Source organism: Callorhinus ursinus, unplaced genomic scaffold (assembly GCF_003265705.2).
Source record: "Callorhinus ursinus isolate GAN/ISIS: 27379988/994484 unplaced genomic scaffold, GSC_fseal_2.0 scaffold10, whole genome shotgun sequence".
In the NCBI taxonomy this organism is placed as follows: Eukaryota; Metazoa; Chordata; class Mammalia; order Carnivora; family Otariidae; genus Callorhinus; species Callorhinus ursinus.
Genome location: NW_027397072.1, coordinates 2206756 through 2225907, shown reverse-complemented (window position 1 = coordinate 2225907; position 19152 = coordinate 2206756). Strand labels below are relative to the sequence as shown.

Sequence of the window (19152 nt, the reverse complement as noted above, 5' to 3'; positions counted from 1 at the left end):
GTGTGCAGGGTGTGTGCGCATGTATGGGATGCGTGTTCACGTCTGGGGTGTGCACGTATAAGAGATGGGGGTTGTGCACGTGTTTCCCATGTGCATGTGCGCGGCATGCGTGTGCGTGTGTGAGACAGACTGAGACCCAGAACTAGTGGGACAAGCCTTGGAACAGGCTGGCATCTCTCTCACTCACCCTCATCGTTTCCCGACCCGTTTACTTTGAATTCCTGTCCCTCCTCTGGGTTGTCCGCGGTCATTGATGGGCTTCCCCTCCCGCTGCCTCCCAGCGTGCCCCTGGGGGGCAGTGCCTGGCGCCCAGAACACAGGCTGCCCTAGGGTTGGAGGCAGGCTGAAGCAGCCAGGCCCCATGTGGATATTTTCTGGGCGGCATGGGAGCCTGTGCTGTCCTCCAGGGCACACCGACCAGGGGCCAGGATGTGGAGAGAGAGGGAGGGAATGGAGATGTGGAGCAGCCTTCCCACTTTGTGTATTCACCGTAAAAACGGTACAGGACAAGAAGCCGCCTCCGTGGGGGTCTGGTCCTGGAGCTCTTGAGACAAATTTCTGGTGATGTGACAGTAACTCCGGGAGCTCCAGAATGTTCTCGGACCCCCAAGGGGAAATGGCATGATGCTGACTTTTGGACAGAAGATCATCAGAGGAAAACCCAGGTGCCACAGAAGTGATGTGGGTGACTCAGGACCTAGGCTACTGGGTATGAAGTGGGCAGGACAGCGAAACAGGCTCGAGCTCTGTTGCCTTTCAGAATAGGCAAGGATTTCAGTTTCTAACCTCTTCTGAAGATTTTTTTTCTTAAAATAAATCTTGATGGAATTCTTTTGGTGCATGTAAAGGTGGTAATTTTAATATTCCAGCCAAATTTCAAAGTAGGGTTTTATGGTGTTTCCAAGGGAGCATTTGACATTGTTGGCATTGGGGGTGGGACAGTCTTTGCTGTTGAAGGCTGTTTGCGTGTTATGGGTCATGGGGCACCCCTGTACCTCTTCCCTCCCAGTCTTTGGGAAAACCAGAAGGGCCCCTCCACGCTTTCCCAAAAATCTCTGGAGAGTAGCACCATGTCCAGTTTAAGAAGCATAGATCTAACTGCATCCGATCATATCGAGGCTCATTGAACACCTACTTTGTGCAGGCTGTTCTGAATATTGGCTTGTTTGTCTTCACAAACCTATAACGTCCGCACACTACTATTATCCCCACTGGACAGATGATGAGGAAATCAAAGCTCAAAGAGATGAAAAATTGCAGGTATCCATACAACAGAATTTTGTGTGGCCTTTGGCAAGAATTACATTTATTTGACATGGAAAGTTACCTGGGACATGTTGTAAGTAAAGCAACACATTACACAGTAAGGTGTCAATGTGTTTGCATTTCTGTAAGTGACATCCGAGGTCATATTATCCACATCAGCTTGTGTATAGCAAAGACCTGGATGCTACACGTCCCCTATTGATAGGAGTTATTTCCACTGGGCAGCAATAAAAGAGACTTTCACTTCTGCAAAGTTTAAACATTTTTAATGAGCATAGCTGATTTTAAATTAGAATATAAAATAGTACAGCTTAAATCAGGAGTTCAGGAAGGCAGGGGTATGGCTTCATGTATTTTCTTCAGGGGAGAGAGTTTCCGTACCCAGTAGGGCTGTTCAATATTAAACTTGTTAGTCAGTGCGTATGCTGCTCAAGCTCAGTTAAAAGGGAGTGTGAAGCAGGTGCTGGGAGGACATGTGCAGTAGCCAGGATTGCAGACTCCACTGTCATAAAAGCAAACCCAATAAAGATCAGTGATGTAGGGCCCTTTCAGGGGCACCAGCTCTGTCCCCAGAGGCATGGGAACATGCTCCAGTGCCGGATGGGCATGGAATGGGTCATCTCGGCCAGGCTGTGTATTTGGTGCACTCCTGGAAAGTTAAAAAGAAGGCCATGCACTTCAGAGGAAATTCTACTCAAGGTGCTTGAAATTAGTAAAAATTAAGACCAGTGTTAGTGGTCTGAAGCAGCATTCTCCAAATTTCAAAATGAGAAAGAGGTAATTTTACATCAGACTCCCTCCTCCCCCATACATATATATGCACCATAATGAAAGTTTCACAGAATGGTCTTTACCCTGAAAACGTGCTAGGGCATGCGTGCCACTTCACCCTGTCCTGAGCCTTCTGCCACTGGAGGATTGCAGCCCTGATTGAGGGACTCAGGTTTGCTAGAATTCTTGAGTAAGTCGTGTAATCCTTATGGCAGCCCCCAGAGGAGGCATGTCCATCTTCCAGATGAAGATAGGGATTCTGATAGGTCAAGAGGCTCCTAGTACCGTAGCCTGTAAGGATAGAGGGCGTCTGAGGCTGGGGTCTCGACTTAGCAGGCCTGTTGCACTGACTTCGGGGGGGGGCGCATTATATTAGGGAGATGCCACACTTGCTTAGTTGGAGGACTGTGTGGTAGGAGGCATTCTGGTGGAGTCTTTGTGGGCGGAATGGCCTTGGTGGGAGCTGCTGATGGATTTCGTGTTGTGTTGATGCTTTCCTGTCCTGTGCATGGCAGACTGTCTTAGTGGGTCATGTGACCATGTCCGCAGGGCCTAGATCCTTCCACCACTGTGGTTAGAAAGGGGCTGGAATGACATGGATGGAACTGGAGGGTGTTACGCTGAGTGAAATAAGTCAATCAGAGGAAGACATGTATCATATGACCTCACTGATATGAGGAATTCTTAATCTCAGGAAACTGAGGGTTGCTGGAGTAGTGGGGGGTGGCAGGGATGGGGTGGCTGGGTTATAGACATTGGGGAGGGTATGTGCTATGGTGAGTGCTGTGAATTGTGCAAGACTGTTGAATCACAGATCTGTACTTCTGAAACAAATAATGCAATATATGTTAAGAAAAAAAAAAAGAAGATAGCAGGAGGGGAAGAATGAAGGGGAGTAAGTCGGAGGGGGAGACGAACCATGAGAGATGATGGACTCTGAAAAACAAACTGAGGGTTCTAGAGGGGAGGGGGTTGGGGGAATGGGTTAGCCTGGTGATGGGTATTAAAGAGGGCACATTCTGCATGGAGCACTGGGTGTTATGCACAAACAATGAATCATGGAACACTACATCCAAAACTAATGATGTAATGTATGGTGATTATTATAACATAATAAAATAAAAAAAACAAAAAAAAGAAATGGTCTGGTTAGACAGATAGGAGCTCAGAACCCAAATCTAACAATATTCTATGTAAACTCAGCATGTGACAGGTGCTTGAAATGTCACTGGTACAGCTTTGCTGATGCCGGTCTTCTATTCATGGTGGTACTTCAGCTAAAACTGGATGGCCTGCCTGCCTGCCTTCCAGATTTTATTTATTTATTTGAAAGAGAGGGAGAGTGAGCAAGAGGGAGAACATGAGCAGGGGGAGGGAGAGAAGCAGACTCCCCACTGCACAGGGAGCCCGATGCGGGACTCGATCCCAGGACCCCAGGATCATGACCTGAGCAGAAGGCAGTCGCTTAACCCACTGAGCCACCCAGGCGCCCCAGGATGGTGTTTCTGTGAGAACAAGACCTTGTCATGTTTCCGTAGTTTGATGCTGGGAAGCCAAATACAGGCCCAGAGATTGGACTAAACATGGGCTATGTTGGGGGGCCATGTCCTCAGGTGAATTTGCAGAGTTAGTAGGGAAAGTAGGAGCCAGGGAGATAGCATTTCCAGGCAAGAGCTATAAGATTTTCATGAAGCCAAAGGCAAACTGGGTCAGATTTGTGTAAAAGCAAGAAGTCAGACATTACAAATAAAATTTAACACACTTTATTGCTTTTTTATGTGGAATTCGGGAAGGAGAGTTGTAAAAAAATTACTCCCAAGATTTTGCTCATGGGAGAGTTGTAACCCGGGGGTTAGAGAAGAATGGGGGTGCAGCGTATACTGTTTGGTACATTTGGAGATTAGGGTGGCATGGACACATGGGCAGAGATGCCCACGGGGTTTGGCATGGGGCTGTGGGGGCAGGCTGGGCATTTCAGTTTTGGTTTGATCGGCCAGGAGCGATGCCCCGCAGTTCACCACCTGGAGGGGGCGTGGGAGGGGCGGGGAGTGTGGGTCCGAGAGGGAGACCGTGGGGCTCCTCCGCTTGCTCTGCTTATTGTGTCTCCAACACGACAGAGTCAGTGAACAAGCAACACCTCTTCTTGACGAGGTCCTTTCGAGACTAAGTAGCAAACCCTCTCAAACGGGCTCCAAGGTGGACCAATCTTCACTGAGTGTACTTGATAAATAGAATCTTTTTCCAATTTTACCTTTCATGCATTATAAGGTGCACTGGACACAGGCTGAGAGGAAGTGTAATTAATTCTTTGTTCCCTCTTTTCTTCCAACACCTCTTTATTAAGTGCCTCTCCTGCGAAGGTCAGAGTCTGGGCTGGGTGCTTGGCACATACCGCCAGGTAAGCCTGGGCTTGTGCAGAATTTGTTGTCTCGCCGGGAAGTGGACATGAATGCCCAGGGGCTTGCTCTGGCTTCAGGACAAAGGGCAGTCCAAGCAGCCTCCAGGGGTCAGACCAGCTCCCCGGAAGAAGTGGTGTTTCATCTGAGCCCCTCCTGCCTCCAGAAGCCGGCCTGTCTTTGTCCTAATCTGCCACCAGTTTGTTTTATTGAAGTGACTTGCTCTTTCCAGCTTGGGTCCTGGTTCTGGCAGGGGAACCTCCTGCAGCCTCGGGTCTGTGTTCAGACTCTCGTGAGTTCACCTCTGCCGAGAGATAGGGGCGGGACAGGGGTGCTGCGGAGCCACGGTGGTGTAGGGACTTGCCCTTACTCCTCGGAAGCTATAGAACCACTTGTAGCTGTGTTTCTAGAAGTTCAGCAGGCCTTTACTGGGCAGTGGGTTTCATAGAGCTCTGGCAGGAATAAGTCCGCCACGCGCCCCCAGCCCAGGTCTGGGGTTTCTGTCTGCAAGACAACATGGGCCTGCCCCCCAGCTCAGGTGGGGCGCCTCCTCTGAACCTCATTTCCCCCATGTCCTGTGTTCTTTGCTGCTGTTCTCGATCATACTCACTGTGACCTTCAGAAGTGGCAAGAGCTTTGTTCCCGAAGAAATGAAGGTTTTCTTAAACCCTCCACCTGTAAGAACCCGAGGGCAGACTGTTTCCTAACACAAGCCGTCATCCCCCTCCTGTATACTTTAAGCCTTTTTTAAACATCATTTTGAATTATTATATATTTTTCCTTTTTAGATAGGAAAAGTCACTTCTGTGGCTACTTGAAATTCATTTGGTGGTTTGCTCTGCTGAGATTGCTGACACGTGAGCTGACTCCCACGGACAGGGGCCCCTCGGCCCGTGCTGCGTGGTTGTGGAGACCACGGCTTTCCGCAGGACATTCTCCTCGCTCTGCACGCCTCCCCTTGCAGCCCCGGGGCAGAGCAGACCAAGGTGACCCCTCGGTTTAGGCCGCAGGGGGGCTCTCAGTGCCGCGGCTGCATCTGGAGGAAGGACCTTCTCCGCGGCCTGCCACCTCGCCTCCTCACCGCGTCCTGTCGGATCTGGGCTCTAGAACAAGCCTGTGACTTGGTTTCCACACGACTTCCCCCTCCCTCCCTCCTCCCCCGCCCCCTCCTTCCTCCCTCCCTCCTCCCCCTCCCCCTCCCCCCCCCCCCCCCCCTCCTTCTTCCCTCCTCCCCTGCCCCCTCCCTGCCTCCCTCCACCCCCCCTTCTGTTGTGGGTGTCAGTTTTTACAGCTTGCCCTGTTCCCCAGATTTCTGCCTCAGACAGCCCGCTCTCGCAGGGCCCACGCGTTTGTTCTGTAGCCTTGGCCACCATAACCGACCGTGCTAGAACAGTGGGCAGACGGAAGGGGAAGGGGAGGTCTGAGTAAGGACTCAAGGGACACTGCAATTTAAAACATGAGCTGCAGTGGAGGGATTTTGATTGTTCAGATGCCTTTATAGCTTTTTCTCATTTGGGGGCTGTTGGCTGTGTTCCCGGCCCTCCTGTGCTAGCAGTTTGCTGAATATACTTGGAAATGGTCTCATTTTTGTACGCGGCATCTCCGTGCTTACCTGGGTTCTTCACTCTCCCTCGGAATCATGAGCAAGCACCCATCGTGTGCTGTGTGCCTCCGACGCTGCTGCTCCCTGCGGGGAGTATGAACGAACTCTAACAAACTGGGTCTGCTGTCCAGAAGCCTTCAGCCTGGCCGGAGAAACCACAGGCAAAGAGGTAGTCAGTCTTTGGCATCAAATTGGCTAATTCTTGCCCCGTGATTTGTGAGTCACCTGGGAATCTCTGGATTTCTGGAGTTTCTGTTAAAAAGTCCACATATGTGTGTCATCCCCTTTCAGACTGTGGTCTTGCCAACCCCGGACTGGGCAGTCGTCGTCGCTGTGGTCACCCCCATGGCTGTGCAGCTCCCCCTTGTCCTGAGCTCCGCGTGCGTGTGTGGTGTGTGCTGGGACGTGTAAGTCATGAGCGAGATCTGCTCAGGAGCCCCTTGTGGCGTCCTAAACGCACTGCTCCTAATACATGGTGCTACGGACTGCACTTTCTTGTGCCCACAAATTCATACGTTGCAACGCTGATGTCCAGTGTGTTTGTGTGAGGAGGTGGGACCTCTGGGAGGCAGTGAGGGCCTGAGGGTGGAGCTCTCGCCATGGGAGCAGTGCCCTGCAAAGAGAGGCACGTGGGCTCCCTCCCCCGCTGCTGTGTTGAGGACACGGGGGAAGGCAGCCTTCTGCGAGCTGGGAGGCCCCTCAGCAGAACCCCGCCACGCTGGCCCCTGATCTTGGGTGTCCAGCCTCCAGCAGAGTGTGTGGAATAAATGTGTGTTGTTGAGGCAGCCCGGTCTGTGGTGATTTGTTACAGCCGCTGAGCTAAGCCAGGGAAGGTCGAGCACCGGTCAGTGCGTCGCTCTGCCCCAGGCCAGGCCTGTGAGCCGCCCTTCTCCCTTCCTGGTTTGCACTTGCTCTTGGCCTCACTTTCCGTTGTGTGAACTCTGCATAGTTTACCCGTGGAAACGGCCACCAGGAGAAGTTTGACCATCTTGCTGTAAAGAGCTGTCTTCAAAGTTAGGATTAGCCAGTATCTTAACAAAACAGGAGCAGCAGATTTCAGAACCGGGTTTCTTGCTCTCTCTTCCAGCTACTGGGTTTTAGATTTATGTACTGGATATTGTGCATTTTTCAGGAAAGATGCACTAAGCTCCATGTAATAGAGGAGCGGTACACCTGTGGTCATAGTGCTGTGAACCTTGTGTATGTTTGTTTAAGCTATGAAGGAGAAAGAAGCTGTGGTTTTGGAGGGTGTTAATGTTGTGATTACAAGTACTACCAGCTCCAGGGCAGTCTTGGGAAGGTGGTGTGAGGGAGGGGCGCCGTCAGTCAGTGCCAGGTGCTGTCAGGAGGACCAGCAGCAGGGTCTTTGCTGGTGTCTGCATTGCCTCCCAGTTACAGGACATGAGAGAGACTCTCCTCACAGCACATTGGGAATTCATCAGCGAAGACAGAAACAGACTGAAGCCTTCTGCTCTCTCCGTGGCCTTCCCACAGAGCTGACGAGATTTGTGGTCTGCCACTAGTTATCAGATAGGCATTGAATCAGATGCGGTGGCTTTGGCTGCAGGTCACAGGAAACTGGGCTTCAGATCGGCTGACCCGTGACAAAGTGACCTGATGTCACAGGCAGGGCAGACACGGACGCCCTCCCATTGCCGTCAGTCCTTGGGCTACGAGGGATGTGGGCATTCTGCCCCAAATGGCAGTGTCCGTGCTGGGCCTCCTTGAGACCCGGCCCCCAGCAGGCCGCGTCCTGTTCGCTTGGCGCAGTTGGTCAGCTCTCCACTCCTCAGTCCTCAGGAAGACGGGTCGGCTCAGGTGGCCACCACAGAGCACCGCCGCCTGGGGTCTGAAACAACAGACCTTATTTGTCCCGGTTCTGGGGGCTGGAGGCCGGGGCTCAGCATGGTGGCGTTCTGGTGAGAGCCCTCTTCCTGCCTTACAGACGGCTGCCTTCCCACGGTGTGCTCACGTGGCGGGAGAGAAAGTGACCGTCAGAGAGGCAGTGAGGGACAGGGAGGGAGCATGAGTGGGCCGGGCCCGTCGCAGGCCGCCCTCCCCACCCCGAGTGCCCCGACGGCCTGGCCTGCTAACCTCCCGGCCACCTGCCCTCAGCTGAGCCGGGAGGACCCGGACGTTGGGCGGGAGAGGACGCAGTGCCACGCGTGTACACGCTGCCGGCGGTCGCCGTGTGCTAGTGCGGGCCTTGCTGCCCGTGAGGGACGTGCGCAACAGCCTCAGCCGCAGAGACATCAGGGACTTCCGCGTCCCTACTCATATGAGGGTCCTTCTGTTCCTTGCAGTGTCACGTGGGAGCCCACGGGGGACGGGAAGAAGGTCATCTCACTGGCGGACAACCACATCCTGCTGTGGGACCTGCAGGAGAGCTCCGGCCAGGCTGTGGTGAGTGACACGCTTACAGTTTTCATTTTTTGTGTTTTTTAATTGGACCTTTTGGCTGAATTCAGAATATACTTCTTGGTTTGTATACACCTAGAATTTTGACATTAATTATGAAATACTTAACGAACAGGCAGAATCATCAGTCGGAGAATTGCATGACTGGCTCTTCAGGTGAAAGCTTCCTGGGGTTCGGGCCTATGTGCCGTGCAGACAGCACACGGAACCAAGGTTGACAAAAGCCCACCCTTTGGCCATAATTTGTCCAAAAGAGGCTGTGGGATATCCCGATGTATATTCTCTTGTTTCAAGTATATTGTCTTTCCAATGAACAGATTTTTCAAAGTCGGGTTAAAATCGCCTTTTAGGTACGAGCAGTCATAAAATAATAATTTCATGGTGCTGATGAGCTTCTTTCGAATTTCTGGGTGAGTTGTAAAAATGACAGTGGTCCGTGACCCCTCACCCCCATGGCCTATGACCCCTGGTGGCCTGTGATCCCCCCGTGACCTGTGAACCCCTGTGGCCTGTAACCCCCACCATGACCCATGACCCTCCCCCCGACGGTGGCCTGTCAGCTGACCTTCCCCTCACTCGAATGTGTGCACCTTTCTGCAGTCACAGTCCTCAGACCCTGTGCGTGTGATCGTGGGCCCGCTGGGCAGCACAGAGTACCTCTGTGCCTGAGCCGCAGCCACCCACGTGTCACCCTCAGGGTTCCGTTTCTGAGGACAGCAGTGGCTGGGTCCTCACAGCTCCCACGGGGCTGCGCATCTTCACACTGTTCAGTGTTTGGCACTGACTTTCTTGGGAACCGGTTTTGCTTTCACATAGTCATTGCCTCAAATACTTTGTCCTTCCAGAGTAAATATTTCACTGATTAGTATATTTCATGTTTGATTCCTTAAAATTTCCGCTTTTAAATGTGACTTTTATTTTTTTATTTTATTTTTGTTTTTTAAAAGATTTTATTTATTTATTTGAGAGAGAGGGAACACAAGCAGGGGGAGTGGGAGAAGGAGAAGCAGGCTTCCCGCCGAGCAGGGAGCCCGACGCGGGGCTCGATCCCAGGACCCTGGGATCATGACCTGAGCCGAAGGCAGACGCTTAACGACTGAGGCACCCAGGTGTCCCTAAGATGTGACTTTTATATTGTGTTGATTTCATCGCATTTGTTTACATCAAAGTAACAACCTTCGAGAGAAAAATCTAGAGACTTGACAGAGCTTATGGTGTCACTGCTACCGAGGGCACCACGTGGCCACGTGTAGCAGGAGGACGGGAGCAGCATCTGTGGGACAGATTGCTGTAGTGGTGGCTCTTCTTATGTTTCTTTGTTCCTATGACGTGTCTTTAGCCCTTTTCCCTCATGGTACATTATGGTATTGATAAATCCTTTCTTGGCTAGGCAGTAGAGATGGCATAAATAGTGACTGATCATCATCAGTACGTGGCGTCGAAGTCAGACTTTTTAGAATATGAAGTGCCATGTTGAAGTTTTAAAATTCTGTGTGGTCAGAAGGGAGTCTCATAGCCTTCAATGTGAAGTTAAGAGCTGGTCTGTCTTTGTAGTGTCTAAGTAATATTTAAGGGAAAAAAATCACTTTTAATTTTTAAAAGGACATATTTCTATATCATAGAGTAGAATGCAAATTTCACCCAGATTTTGGAGTGGGACAGGAAACTTGAGGGTAACCCGGTGCCTGGGGCTGCTCCCTGGGGGCTGTGGGTCTGGGGGGAGATGGTGCGTGCCCTCCCAGGGGCCGGCTGCGGAGTCGGAGTCTGGGTCAGCGGCAAGCCCTCTCTTGTCTCTCCCTCCCACTCGCATCTCGAGGGTGCTCCCGTGTAGCCAAAGACCAGACATGGGAAGGGCAGAGTACTCTCCTGTTGTCGTGCAGGTCACGTAGATGCTGGGGGAGCTGTGGGCCCTGGAGCCCTGGGCCGTGCCACGCCCTGCTGGCGGGAGAGGCTGGAGAGGAGGCGAGCCCTCTGTGCATGTGCCGCGTCCCACAGCCCATCCTGGAAGCAGACGGGGGCGCCTCTCCAGACCCTCGGCCATCTCAGAATGATTTTATGGTAGGGTGATTAATCTGTGACTTATTTTCTGCAGAGACCAATTTAGTTTTCTCTCCTTCGTTTTTATCTGCCGTCAGCACTTCTGTCAATACCACTTTGCGACCCTCTGCCGTGGTATTTAATACCAAAACCTTCCTATCGATTCCGGCCATCTTCACACCCAGCGCCTCTGGTTTTTTTTTTTTTTTTTTTTTTTTTTATTGTTGGAGGATATTGCCTTCTGTGGTGAATCTAATCTTATGCTCACTGCATCATTACCTTTTGCAATTAAATCGGAGGTTCTTTGCCATTTATAATCATTAGCAGAGCCCAGGGGTGGTCTGCAGGGGGAGGTTGCGCGGGGTCCCAGCCCCGATGAAGGCAGAGGGGAAGCCTCCCTGTTTTGGAGTGTGCTCATCCATCTCTGGGACCTGGCAGCTCTCAGGAGCTGTGGAAATAAATAGCTTTCCAGGTGCAGAGCAAAAGGAAGCCAGTGCCTTGAGAGTTGGCTCTCCTCTTCCTCTGGCCACGCGTCAGCCTGGGGGCTTCCCGAGGATGAACCTGGGGCGTCCCCTGCCTGGCAGTACAGGGCCCGAAGGCAGTGACATTCAGGAACGCCTCTTGGAACGAAGAGAATGGGCTTCAAGGACATAGTGTTCTTGCAGAAATGTTCTAATGTGAGGCTTAAAACCTACAGCAGGGACCAACTGCACTTCAGTGGGGGGAGCTGGTGGTGGCAGGAAAATCATTTGGAGCAGCTTGATGCACGTCTGCTGTGCCTGGAAATACAAAACATGCGTTTGTTCATGGGGGCAGAGAGTGCTGGGCAGAAGCAGGGCTGCCTGCAGGACAAGCAGGCTGGGTCCCCATGTGCCCCTTCCTCCTGGGAGCCTGTCTGTCGCCTGCCACACCATGACCGCGCCTCACGCCCGGTCCACTTTTCTCCAGCTATGGCCCCGAGGGGAACGGAAGCCCAGTCCGGTGCTGGTGGGAGTGTCGCAGGGGGCTCACCCAAATCTGCCCTCTGGTGATGTGGCCCACGCAGGGACCTCGTGTCCAGCCCCCGGGGCAGCGGGCTGGGTCTCCACAGACGGGCGTGGGTGGACGTGGCTGCTCTGTGCCACGCGGAGGGCCTTCCCGCACTGTGGCCCCCTGCTCTCTGTCCCATCTTCGCAGCGGGGCCTCTTGCAGAGGAAAGGTTTTCATCTTTTTTTTTTTTTTTAATAGACTTCATTTTTTAGAGTGGTTTTACCTGGTTCACAACAAAGTTGAAAGAAGGGAACAGGCTTCCCCGAGACTCACACGCACACAGCCTCCCCACGGTCAGCATTCCCGCCAGAGGGGACGCTTGCTGCCCTCGATGGGCCTGCCAGATGGGGGTTGTCCTCCCTTACCTCGTCTGACGTCCGGGGTCTCTGCTGCCCTGGCGGCTCTTTCCCTGTGTGAGGACAGAGGAAGTTGAACACCCGGATGCCTGGTGCATGTGGAGCACGTCCCGTGCGCATGTGGTCACTCAGCAAGTGCGGACAGCCAGCATTGAGGACATGGCAGGAGGGCCCGCGAGGTCCCCGGACACCCACAGTGTGCCTTCGCAGTTGTAACAGGGCTCATATGGTGTGTTGACAGATCTTTGTCCCCCACTGATTTTACAGCAGGCCACGTAAGAAAGACACTGATTTTAAAGCAGTCCATGTGAAGACACAGACCTCAGGGTCACAGAATTCAACTCCCTCACTTGGCAGTTGAGAAAAAGTAAGGCCCAGGGAGCCAGGGGATGTCCTAGAGGTGGCATGGTTTGAGGGACAGATTCGGGACTGCACTTCTGACCCTGCCCCTCTGCCCCATGGAGGGCTTGTCACGGCCCCGGCACACTTGCGCTGTGCCTTGCTGGCCCGAGCCTCGGTGCTTGCCTGTCTTCAGTGGCCACGGTCACATCTGGTCTGTGAGGGTGGATGTGAGCGTTGGAACAGTCAACATTTATTTGGAGCAAACTCCAAGCATCGTGAAACTGGTCCATGGAAAACAGGCTAGAACTCTGAAAGCTGGTTTTTTGGTGAGCCTCATAAAAAGGCATGGCAGAGTATTTGAGTGCTGTCTGCATCGCGGACGTCAACCACGCATTTCAGACAGCAGCTGCTGGAGTTGGTGCGTTAGGGTGGTCGTCAAAAAAGCCGCGATCTTCAAGAAAACATGGAGTGAGGAGTTTCCTAAGTTCCATATCTTAATGTTGCATAATAGCTATACACATAGCTTTTGATTTTATAAATATCGGAGACAACTAGGATTCTTTAGTCTTCCATCAGCTCTTGGAAAAAGGCATCAGATACAAATCAGTCTGGGCGTTGGTGTCTGGCAAGCGCTTCTTCCCTAGCTCTCAAAAGACTTTCTAGTAAGAGTGGATGATAGAATGAATAATTCGTCTGATAAACCAAGTGTGTTGAAGGGAACACAGGTGCTGCTGTGGGGAGCAGATGCGTGCTGTCATGTAAGTGGGCCCAGACTCTGACTGCGGGGACACAGCCTCGGCCTTCCTGGGCTTCGCCTCCCAGAGTGAGGGTCCACAGTTAGAGACGAGTCCGTTCCAGTTTGCAGGCATTGCCGTGATGGTCTGGGACAGGTGTAGGCCGGCGGCTGAGGTGAGGGGGCAGCGGTGGGCGCGAGGCGTGGGAGGGAGACGCTGAAGGCCGTGGCTCCATGGCGAGAGCCCAGGCAGCCTTCCGAGCTGCAACATCTGGTCCCGTTTCTGCCACTCACTCCCAGGTGACCTTGGGCAAGCGTCGTGGCCTGTCTAAGCCTCCGTGTCCTTGTCTGGGAAGTGGGGACCGGTTTCCACATCTATAAAGTAGGACAGTGTCACAGTGGACGTCCCGTGGGGGCGGCCTGCCCCACAGTGCCTGGTGCGTGGCAAGCGGCCCGCACGTGCCAGATGGACGGAGGGTGGGTGGGTGGGCGGAGGGAGGAAGGCAGGAGTGGAAGGGTGGACTGGCAGTGAGGGGGGTGGGTGCACGAAGAGAGGGTGGGGGACACACCGTCTAGGGCTGGGCCAGGGGTGAGGGTCAGGCCAGCGGGAGCCGGGTGCAAAGGCCAGAGGTACAGAGGAGAGAAACCGAGGTACCCAAGAGCAGTCTGTGTGCACTTCCTAATCCAGTCATCCCTCAGAGCCAGCAGGTACGGGTCACGCTCGACACAGGAAGACACGTGTCATCACGACAGCGCTTCCAGGTTTTTAAGCCTTTGTTATTCTTCATGAAAGATGTCTCCCTCGCTAATCAACTGTAATTATCTCTCTCCCTCCAACGGATCCCCAGCGTCTAATTGGCATGACAGGACTGTCTGCTATATTCTCGTCCATCTTGGTGAGAAAATTTGAGTCTGCACTCAACGACCTTTCCTGTTTCGCACGTGGAGCCGAGGTCAAGCCCGCAGCTATGGGTGCGGGATACACCTTTTCCTCTGCAAAGAGAGCTTAGGTTTTGGTGCAGCAAAGGGGGAAAAGCCCTTTTAGTTCTGTTCTTCCTACAAATAGAGTCTGTTTGAAATAAGCTAAAAATAAGTTTAAAACAACCTCAAATCCCCTCCCCAGTGCTGGTACCTAATGCCCGGTGTGCATTTTCTGGAAGGCTCTGGCTTCCAGGAGGCCAGCTCTAGGAGGCTGGGGAACAGAGTCCCTGGTGGGGTGTGGGAGCTGCTAGGCCTGCCGGGGTCTGCCGCTACGTTGAGGAGCCGGGGACATCCACTCCTGTGACCTGGGACAGCTTGGGATGGGGGGGGCGGTGGCAGGACCCACCTCTGCCTTCTGCAGGCCCCTGTCCACACACACCTCGGCAGGTGTGTGCCGGCCATCCCCATTCCCCATCAGTTTGCTCTTCCTCCCCTTTTCCTTCCACACCCTGAGGGCAGCAGTGGGCCGGGGCTCTCCTGCTGAGTCTGCTCCCACACTGCTCCATCATTTCTGATGCCTCGCTCTGTGCCCCAGGAGACAGCAGCAGCCTGTGCCTTCCATCCACCCCTAAAGACAGGCCAGAGCTCTGGGTGTTGTTTGTGGTCTTCAGGGTAGCACTTAATTTTCATGGCCCTGTGGGGTGGGCTCTTGAATAGCTCCATCTCCTGGGTGAGTTATAGGAGAGAAGCCAGGCTCAAACGGGCTAGGTCACGTGTCCGGTCACTTGGCAGCAGAGCTGGGGCTCCAGCTGAGGGGGTTCATGTTCAAAGCTGGGGCTGGAATTTCCAGCGTGAGAGAGGCAAAGGACATTCCCACATTCCTGGGGGTGGGAAGGGGCTTGCGGCAGAGCCCGTGGCAGTTCAGAGCCTGACCGGGAGCAGAGGGGCTTGGGCAGTGGTCATGGCTGTCATGTAAGCACACAGCCCCTGCCCGGCGGTCTGGGAACTCGGGCACATCGGCGGGATTTGCTTCTTTGGGATGCTTCGTATCTCTTATGCTCTGAAAGCCACGATCTGCTACGGCTTCGCCTTGCTGCTCTCCTGAGGAGGTGAGAAGCGGCATTTAGATTTCCCAGCTCCTCCTCCGTTATCTTCGGGCAAGTCCGGCACCTCATCAGCTCTGGGCCTTGGCTGCGGGGAGTACCGCTTTTTTCTTTGGAAACCTTACGGCCACGTGCACTGCTCACAACAGTGTGAGGCCGCATTTTGTTGATTAGAGTTGTGTTCCTTTGTCTGTGTCCTGGTGTTAGTTACATCTCTGAAGAGAAGTTCGTGGGGTGGCTTTAATCGTTCCTTCTGGGGTGGGAGGCACTGACTAGTTCTCTTTAACGTTGAAACCAGCTCACTGTGTGCTGTGCACTCTGGAGTTCTTGCTGAGCTCTGTCTCCATGTCGCCAGGGAACCAAGACACACTACTGGGTAATGGTAGAGCATACAACGTGCTGGCTGCCCTGAGCAGCCTCCCGACGCTGATGGCGAGGTCTCCTTCGAGGTGTCATCAAGGGGACTGGGGCATGGAGTCTCCATTGCCTGGGCAGATCATGCCCCAGAGTGAGCCCAGGGGTCGAAGCAGGAGGCAGGTCCTGTTCCTGCCCCACCGGCTGTGTGACCCAGGGTGAGTTGCCCACCCTCTCTGGGTCTTAGATTTCCTGGCTGTGAAATTAGGGGGCTCGACTGGCCCGTCGTGGAGCTGCTGAGATTCACTCGCAGTATCTCCTCTCCCCTGGCTGGCACTTGGGTCTCTTATCCATCTCTCTCTAACAGGGGACCACAGAGGTGGCTGCTTCCCCTGGCCCCCACATGTCAGGGCGGTGTCTGTGAGGACGTCAGGGACCTGGAAGCCTGGCGCCCCGCAGGTCTCTCATGTGACTGTGGTGCAGGTGTCGGCAGCTGGGTCTTATCCGAGGACTCGCCTGGGGAGGGGGTTGCCCCAAGCTCCAGACGAGGTTGTGGCAGGACGTGGTTGGCCCGAGGCCTTGGGGTCCTCGCTTCCCTGCACGTGGGCCTCTGAGCGTGGCAGCCAGCTTCACCGAAGCCAGTGAGGCTGGAGAACCTCAGATAATGTAATCACAGGACAGCCCGCAGCACAGAGGGCTCTGCTGTTTGATGCCCGACGCCCAGGGGAGGGGGTCCTGTAGGCCGTGAGGACCTGGGAGCTGCCTGCTCGCCACGGGCTGTCCTACCTCCTGCCCTTGTGCTGCTGGGTTGACCTTCCACGGGCTCTGCCTCCTCCACCTCATTTTTCCTGTCTGACACCCAGCACCACCCCCAGTCCGGTGGCGTTATGTTTCCCATTTCTGCCTCATTTACGCAGGAATCCCTCACTGCTGTCTAATGCTGATTCACGTTCTGTGCAGCACCAGAGGCCATCCTGGGTCCCAAAACCTCACGATCCCTTTCTCTGGCTGCTCCAGCCGGACCAGCTCTGTTTTCTCTGGTGCGTCTGGACCTCCCTTGTTATCTCTTATCGTGGCCTGGCCACAGGTTGGCTGCTGTTGATTTGCAGTTACTAAATCTCTGGCCTTGGTGTCCTCATCTGTGAAATGGGTCTGTTAGTATGTATCTCATGTGCCTGCAGCGATTCTGCTGGGACAGGACCACGCAGTAGCTGATGACCAGGTGGTGTTGCCAGCAGAGTTGAGCGCTGCCTCTTGTGGGGCGTGCTCACCTCGCAGCAGGTGGGTGTGATGTGGGCCGGGCACTGACCCTCCGCCAGCTTCCCCCTCTGCTGTACTCAGTGTGGCTGGAGCCGCTCATGGCTGCACGACTGCTTGCTGGTTGGTCGACGGTCATTAGTTACGAACTTGCTTCCATAAGCTGGCGTCCGGGAGACTGGTTCTGCAGTGTGAGCTCCGGAAGCAGACAGTGCTTGTCTCCAGGGAGTCCTGATGCGGCCAGGAGTGACACAGATGCTGAGAGCTTGGTGACGAGGCTCACCGGTCCTCCCTGTTGGTTCCTCGCCAGCCTTGCGGAGAAGGCGCTCTGTCAAACGTACCTGACCTGTCTTCTGAAGGTGCGACCTTATGTTTTTATCTTTCTGAAGAGTTTTGATGAATCTATTTGTTTAATAGAAGATTAGTTAGGGCACTGAGTGCTGATTAGTTAGAAAATATATCCAACCCTTTCATATTCCCTGATCTTACTTAATTCCATCTTCGTAAAACTGAAATTGCACCTGTAGGAAGTTTGACTTAATTTTTTTCCATAACGGGAGATTATGAAAACATATCTTAGCTGATACTGTGTATGTGGAGGTTAAAACGAGTTAGAACAGTCAGGGCCAAGCATGAGCTCACCGCGCGTCTCTAACATACATTTTAGAGCTGTTTTTAGCATCTGAGGTCATGTTGCTCCTCCGGAAAGCATGCTCGTCGCTGCTCTTGGGACAGTTTGTCTTCGCCTCCTGCCCGATGCACTTGCTCACCGTCCTTGTGTAGCTCAGGGTCTGGGTTCCTATCATGAATTACCTGCTGGCAGTTCTCCTTCCTCCATGGCTTGGTGGTGGTGGCTCTGGCATGGTGGGTCCCGTGTGGGCTCCGTGTGGGAACACCTGCCACAGACCCTTATGCCTCACACTCTCCACGGGCCCCAGTGCCCGGGTCGCTGAGAAAGCTGGAGAGGAAGAGAGGGCAGAGCCGCCTCCTTCATCAGCACAGTGTTGCTCCCGGCGCGGTTACTGCGCAGTCTGCGTGTTGCTTGTCACCCCACCCCGTTGGCTGCTGCCGACTGGTCCTGCTGGATCTTGACAGGCTGAGTCAGGCCACATCCCTCCCTGGGAATTTCGTGATGAGTCTCAGGGTCAGCTTGGTCTTCTGTGGGTGTCTGTTTGTGGGGCGTCAGGTGCTCTGGGTGCCCCTGTCCCTGCCTGGGGGCTGTGAGGATGCTGGTCCAGAGGGTGCCAGGGAAACTCCCGAGTGGGTGTGGACAGGTGCAGGAGTGAGGTGTGGGGGCCCTGTTGTCTGAGTCCCCAGTGCACATGGTTCCTGACATTGCCCTGAGAGCCTGTGGGGTCCTGGCTCACCAGCAGCCCCCTTTTCTGATCCGTAGTCAGACGCGTTATCCATTGCGCCACTGGCCCTGTCAGCAGCCCCCTTTTCTATTCCCCTGGCCACTCTGCCCCGTGACCACTTGCCTGACCTCAGCTCTTCTTGCCACCACAGAACTGGCCTCCGGCCCTGTCCTCCAGTCTGTCCCACGCTGCTGCCCACGGTGGCTCTCTGTGGCCCGCCAGGATCTCATGGCACCCCTGTCGGCCTGGCGTTCACGGGCACTGGCGGCTTTCATGCTGAGCTCAGCCTGGGAAGGCCCTCTGTTCTCCCGCCATGTTGTGTGTCTCACCTCTGCCTCTGTCTCCGGCCTCTGTGCCTTCCATTTCTGACTTTCTGCATCCTCGGCACACCCCGGCCTCCCTGCATGATAGGCCACGTCAGTAAGACAGGAAAATGGTGTTTTTTTGGAGAAAGATTTTCTGGGACAAGTCGAGCCAGGAAACCTTGTAGAGAAGGGGGAAGTGCCTCCTGGGTGGGGCAGGGGAGTGTGTTCCGGGTGAGTGGCCATCGCTGCAGGGCTTCCTAGAATGAGGGGGTCGCTTGGAGAAGGCGATCTTATAGATGTGTCCTCCATCACGTTTCTTAGCTGGGACAGTCTCCCCGGAGAGGAAACGGGTGCTCTCCCCCAGGTGTCTCCTTGAATCCCCTTGCACTGCCGACAGACTCTGTAGGGCCACCCCAGACCTGTTCGTTTTGAGTCTGGGGGCTCACCCTGACCCTCGCTGCAGGGGCCCCGATACAGCACTGAGATGGCCGCAGAACCCAGGGCAGTCACAGGGGATGCGCACAGGCCCCGCCCAGGGCTCCTCCGAAGAATGAGGCTGGTGTTCAAGGTAACATGAATGAGGTGATGCCCCCAGGGGATGGGTGGCACAGAGCTCTCCCTGCCTTTAGAAGTCACCGTGTGGGCAGAGTCAACCCCCGATCACAAGAACAGTGTGGCCAGTGTGATACGTCTTTGTGCATCAAGTGCCACGTGGGCCCGTGGGCGTGTGGGCAGGGACATGCGTGGCAGGAAGCTCTTCTCCCCACTCAACGGCCAGGAGCCCCTCGTCTCTCAGGATGTGGAAGTGCTGGTCCAGAGACAGCTCCAGTGAGTCTCACGAGGTCTTGGCCAAACCTCCAGGGAAAGGAGCTGGAGGCCTGGGAGTGGGAGGCGTGGGTCCTGAGA

General features: G+C 54.2%; 1 protein-coding gene across 4 annotated transcripts in view; it reads left to right on the top strand.

Annotated features, from left to right (window-relative positions):
* The window catches only part of EIPR1 (EARP complex and GARP complex interacting protein 1), a 130698-nt gene that overhangs the window by 103415 nt on the left and 8131 nt on the right, over positions 1-19152 (top strand). For all 4 annotated transcript variants that reach the window (XM_073896945.1, XM_073896944.1, XM_025867688.2 and 1 more), the window contains one exon: positions 8340-8439. In XM_073896945.1, coding sequence (XP_073753046.1) covers positions 8340-8439 — 100 coding nt within the window. The remainder of the gene's footprint in view (positions 1-8339; positions 8440-19152) is intronic.